Genomic DNA, 5,850 nt, shown 5'->3' on the forward strand with positions numbered 1-5,850 from the left:
CATGTTTACATCACTTGTTCTCAGTTCTCTATTTGTGATATATTTATCATGTCCTATGCATGTTTACTAAGAAGAAAGTTGCACTAAGTTCGGTGGTACATACTTGGGAATAATTTTGTGTAGGATTGTAGCATTAATACACAAGATATTTGTCATATCCCCTGATAAACTTGTGATGCCTTGCTCTGTGGCCCAGTGCATATGTAGAGTTAATCAGAATTTAGGAATTGGGAGTGGTGTTTTATTTGAGTTGAGCATTATTTTAATACATGGTGTCTGTTTTCCTAGGACATGGTTTGCAGTATCCTAACAGAGCTGTATGTCATTTGAAACTCTGTTTCTGATAATGATCATGATTAAACTGCAGGAAATACTTTTGTCTTAAGGTTTTGACATGAAATATTTAACTGTTATATTTAATAAACAACTAGGTTACCCAGCTTTATGTGCCATCAGCCAGGCATGTATGGAGAGTGAGAAGAATGGGAAGAATAGGACCTCTGCAGTCTACTCTAGATGGTAAGACAATATTGCTTTGCCTCGGAAACTGAAGATGTTGCATCTTTTCTTTCTTTTAATAAATGGAGAGCCTGTTTCTGGAATGTGAGCTTTCCCAATCTGTTGATACAGCATTTAAGAGAATTTGTGCTCCAGTCACAATGCAGTTCATTGGCAATAGCGTGCTTCTGAATTGTAGTTGCTGGGAAACAATACATTGTGCTCATGTCCTCTTTGGGGCTTCCCCAAATATCTGGTTGGCCAATGTGGGACAACTAGACAGGATGCTGGACTAGATGAACCCTTGGTTTGATGATGAAGGATTTTTCCTACATTCATGCCAGCAGTTGTTAATATACCAACAGCCTCTGGGATTGAGTGAGCTAAATTTTACCTAGACAATTGATGGTACCCACTAAAGACCAGTATCTTTTTACATGGCCAGTTGGTAGGTCCTTGAAATTCCACTGTATTTGATGTCCTCTTATCTGTGCAACTGGTAGATTTGCATCCAAAATCAGTTTTCTCTGCCTGTTCACTTTAATTTCTTGATGAAATAAAGGCTTAATCTTCCATAGGTTGTTCCTCTACCTTTCTTGACTGAATGCCCTTGAAATGAAAAAAGATGTGATCAACATGATTGTGTGAAGAAGGGCACATAACAGTGTGTTTATGATTTGTTTAATCCCACTTGACTCCATATGGGCTAGAATCAATTAGTGTGAAAGAACCACTGACTCACATATGGCTATGTTTATTTGTGCTTTTTCATTTACTTAAATGGCAAGCTCTTGAGTTCTAAATGTCTTGTGTATTGATGACTCCATCCCATATTTCTCTTTAAAGATGGAAACGTTGATGGGGCAATGTAGATAAAATTGACTAATTGACCAGAATAATTGAACTGCTGAAGTTAGATAGTGGTTTACCTTTGCTGTACATGCACTTTGTTTTAAAACGCTTTTAACCCTTAGCTTAATAGATAGCATACGTTGACTGTAATTAAAACTGTTTACTGAAAGTTAGGAAAACACTCATTCCAAGGGCTTACAATATTGGTATTTGCCAAAAATTCCCAGCTCTGTTTCTGTTGCACTAAATAGGTACTCTTAATAGCTCTAGTTAAAAATAGCTTGAGGAGCTCAAAAGTATAGTATCTGTTACTGCTGATGCTTGCTGTTGAAAGGCCAGCTAGTCACTGCTACCCTGCAAACAGATGATGATGATGAATTGCTTCTGCTTTAATACTCAAGTCATACATACCCAGTCTTCCAAGAATTTTTACCATTCCTGCAGACAGTGTCTGCCTATGCTTGGGAATAGATTTTTAATCATTCACTCAAATAACTGAAATTTTGTACTTTTTTTGTTTGGGGAGTTTTCAGTCCCAACCAAATTGGTTTGCCTTTGTCCACATGAACATTTATATGAGGTGTACAGTTTAACACAGACTACACCTCTCTTGTTCCAGTGACTATAGCCAGGACTCAGTTAGGGCTATACAATCAAGTGTGTGCATTTGTATACCTGGTGGGGACTTCCTACAGTTTCATTTCTGAACTACAGCGTCTCACTTTGCATTGGAGACCACTCCCAGTATCCTTTGAGTTTGGGAGCTGTGTGCTGAACAGCACAAAGTATGTGGATGGTTCAGTAGGAAGAAATGCCACCAAGTTGTAAGTATATGAGCAGTAACTCCCCACACAATTTGGATCTCAGTTTATCATTGCTTTATACAGTCAGCAAGCTTGGCTCTTTGTATGGAGTGGTGTCTTTACCATCCAGAGAAGAATGGAAAGGTAGTATATTGTATTGTGCACTAAAACTGAGCTCTCTCCCCCTCTCCCTCTCTGACTTTCAATTTAAAAAGTGGGGTTGGATCCAGCACCTCTTTCCGTGTCTGAGGAACGACAACTTGCAATATTGACTGAGCTACCTTTTGTGGTTCCTTTTGAAGAAAGAGTAAAGGTACATCATCTCTTTAAGTATTGTACTTTTGATAGTTATCATAAACCAATGTATTTGCTAAATACAGAATCTTGCTACATGATTTGTAAAGGACCCTGTTCTGCAATACAGAAATAGGCGATCTTTCTGGGTGATCCTATCATTCCAGATGCCATTTTAAAATCATAAGTGAGTGGTGGCATGGTTCAAAGGTTCTTCAGTTTTAGTGCCTCTGTCTTAAAGCGGCTGGGGATGTTTGTATGTGTCTCTTGGTGTGAGATTTTCTTTTTTAAATCCTAGATGTGCCAAAGCTATTCTTCGCACCTCCTCTCCCAGCCTGGTGTAATGAAGGTGTTTTGGACTACAGCTTTCATTAGTGTGCCTAATGCTCACAGACGATGGGAATTGTAGCCCAAAACACATGCAGGGCACCAGGTTGGGGAAAGTTGCCTTATGTGATCACAGCTGTGTATGCCTTGCTGGTGTTGAACAGTCATTTGTTGTTCTGGTTGCAGAGGATGGGCAACACTAGAGAAACAAAGTCCAAAGCGCTGTTATATTTCAGAATGGGGAGTGCCTTTTTTGGGATGGGGTAGGGGGATCCTGACCTCGACCTATAATTTAGTTATAACTTTGAAAATCATCAGCCCTTTGAAGTATACCACAAAGTGCCTATTGTTTAAAGGGCTGTCTTCATCTTCTTAGTTTAAAAAAACTGTAATAACTTTCTAAGGTTCTTTTGTTGACTCTACAGCTTTCAGCTAATTAGCAAACTGAATTCCCAGAATTGTGCTGCCATCAATGTGTGCTAGTCCTATCAAGGAAATGAAAGATAGTTTCATGGGAGAAATAAATCACTGTTTCCCAAAAGGACAATGATAAATGGAGGGGAAACGTGTTGTTTCGCTTTGGTGCAAGACTTACAAGTGGTACAGAACAGAATTATAACTTGAAACTTGCATTCGTCAAGTTTCTTAATGCAGGCATAATACTTTTTTTAACTATTCCCTATACTAACAGTTTACACACATTAACAAACTCTCCAGTATATTATCATTAAACACAGTTTTGAAAGCAAGCTGGAATGTTGTGAAGTTGTGGGATATTGAAAATCCATATTTAAATGGGATTACTTTTTCTCTCCCTTTTATTACTCGATTTATACAAGATATTTCAAAGGCTGATCTATGCTGACAAACAAGAGGTTCAAGGAGAAGGCCCATTTCTGGATGGAATTAATGTCACTATTAGGAGAAATTATATTTATGAAGATGCGTACGACAAACTTTCCCCTGAAAATGGTAATGTGTTTTTAAATTAATGTTCAAATAAGTTCATAGTAATAAAATCACTTGCCTTGGGAACTATAAAAATATGAGCCATATACTATTTTCTTGCATGGAAAAGCTTACATCCAGCTTGTGGGCCAATTTGGTTAGTGCACCATATGAAGATGAATAATTTTCTAGCTTGGAATTCCATCTATCTATCTATCTATCTATCTATCTATCTTTCTGTCTGTCTGTCTGTCTGTCTGTCTGCCTGCCTGCCTGCCTGCCTCTCTATCTATCTATCTATCTATCTATCTATCTATCTATCTCCCTCCACCGGGCACTTGTGAAGCTGTGTTCTATTTTGGGATTTTAAAAAAGCTTTTTAAAAATAAAAATAAAAAAGCCTGTTGCACATTAATTTTGCCTAGATTTCTTCAATGTGTTGCCTGTTTTTTCACATGTTGTGAGTGGATATTCATACTTTCAGTAGGATTTCAAACATTTAATTTGTGAACAGCTTACTGGTGGATAGACTGTTGTAAGTTGAAAGAGCTCATGATCTGAATAAAAGCAGGCAGTTTTGCTTCATCTTTCAAGGTGAACATTCGGTGGTGAAGCTGTACTTGCTTTCTAATTAAGGACAGAACCATTGTAGAAATGTTAAGTTCAGTGAGCAATAAAAACAGAGGGGCTTCATTCAGTCGTTGAGTTCCAGAAATAAACCTTGTAAGTCTTAAGATGGAGTCGTCTGATGGGAGTTATCTAGCAGCACCTTACAGGGGCGCAGGTTCCTCATCACTTATTTAGAACAACTTGTCCTGAAGAAAGCCTGAACCAAATGCACCTTTAATTTTTGTTTAAGTGGAACTGCAATTGTTTTATAACATTAGGCATGTCAATAAGGTCAACAGACTTCATAGCATGTTTTAAAGGGGCTACTTTACCCACCAGTGGATTTTTGTAAAAAACAAAACAAAAAACCAACATGAGGGAATCCATTACATTGGGACAATATTGATGAGTTTTAGCTCATGAACTTTTAGATTGCATATTTTATTAACCCTTTAGGCACACCACTGTATGGTATTTCTTCAGAAAGTTGTTTTTAAATGCATGCATGTGTAAAGAGTTGTGCATTTGCAAATGCTTACATAACTTGTTTTCTCTTTCTCTAGAACCAGATTTGAAAAAACGAATTCGTGTCCATTTACTTAATGCCCATGGTCTAGATGAAGCCGGTATTGATGGGGGTGGAATATTCAGAGAATTTCTGAATGAACTGCTTAAATCAGGATTTAACCCTAACCAAGGTTTTTTCAAGACCACTAATGAAGGACTGCTTTACCCTAACCCTGCTGCACACATGCTCATTGGAGAGTCATATGCAAGGCACTACTATTTCCTTGGGAGGATGCTTGGAAAGGTAAAAATAAATAAAATTGCAGATATGTATGAATAGGAGCTGCTTGTGTAGTATATGAGATAGAAGTGGATTTTTTAATGGAATGTTTTCAGAAATGGAAAGTACTTGGGAAACAATAATAGGTTTGTATCCATTTTCTTTGAACTTTCTATGAAGAGGAGGGCGTCTTCATTTTGATCTTGTGTTATATTTGCTTTAACAATATTGATAGCTAAATGCGCACAGCTGTATTCTTCATGCATGACATTCTTACTACTTGTGGGGTTACTTTCTTAATGCTCTATGTTTTAAGTGAAAAGATACACACACCATTTTTGGCTAAGACATTTTCCAAGTTGAATCGCCTTCACACACAAAATTAACAAGACTTCGTTAGCAGGTTAGAGATTATGAACTCTGAATGATCACTAGTGTCAGATAAATTTCTTTTTCAGGCAGACAGTGATAGATAGATATGATAATGAACTCTCTGATTTGATAGGGTTTCGTTCATAGCCTGGTCATAGTGTCAAGTTTTAGTTTTTCAGCGTCAGGAAAAATGCATTTGATTTCCACCAAGATGATTCATTTTCTTTCCCAACCCAACCCAGCAACTTTTTTTCTAGTGCATGGAGCACGACCTAAGGTACTACAACAGCACTGAGCCGAGATAAGTTAAACAAAAGAACAGGATTATGTTAATTACCATTGTTCCTGATTCTCTAGTTC

General features: G+C 37.6%; 1 protein-coding gene across 2 annotated transcripts in view; it reads left to right on the forward strand.

The window, feature by feature from the left end:
* The window catches only part of UBE3C (ubiquitin protein ligase E3C), a 57,631-nt gene that overhangs the window by 34,499 nt on the left and 17,282 nt on the right, over positions 1 to 5,850 (forward strand). For both annotated transcript variants that reach the window (XR_008333023.1, XM_053410589.1), the window contains exons 15-18: positions 432 to 519; positions 2,369 to 2,466; positions 3,614 to 3,746; positions 4,895 to 5,142. Coding sequence is in view for 1 of the 2 variants with exons in the window: in XM_053410589.1 (XP_053266564.1) it covers positions 432 to 519; positions 2,369 to 2,466; positions 3,614 to 3,746; positions 4,895 to 5,142 (567 nt within the window). In the remaining variant the exon portion in view is untranslated. The remainder of the gene's footprint in view (positions 1 to 431; positions 520 to 2,368; positions 2,467 to 3,613; positions 3,747 to 4,894; positions 5,143 to 5,850) is intronic.

This window comes from Podarcis raffonei, chromosome 12 (genome assembly GCF_027172205.1).
Source record: "Podarcis raffonei isolate rPodRaf1 chromosome 12, rPodRaf1.pri, whole genome shotgun sequence".
Classification (NCBI taxonomy): Eukaryota; Metazoa; Chordata; class Lepidosauria; order Squamata; family Lacertidae; genus Podarcis; species Podarcis raffonei.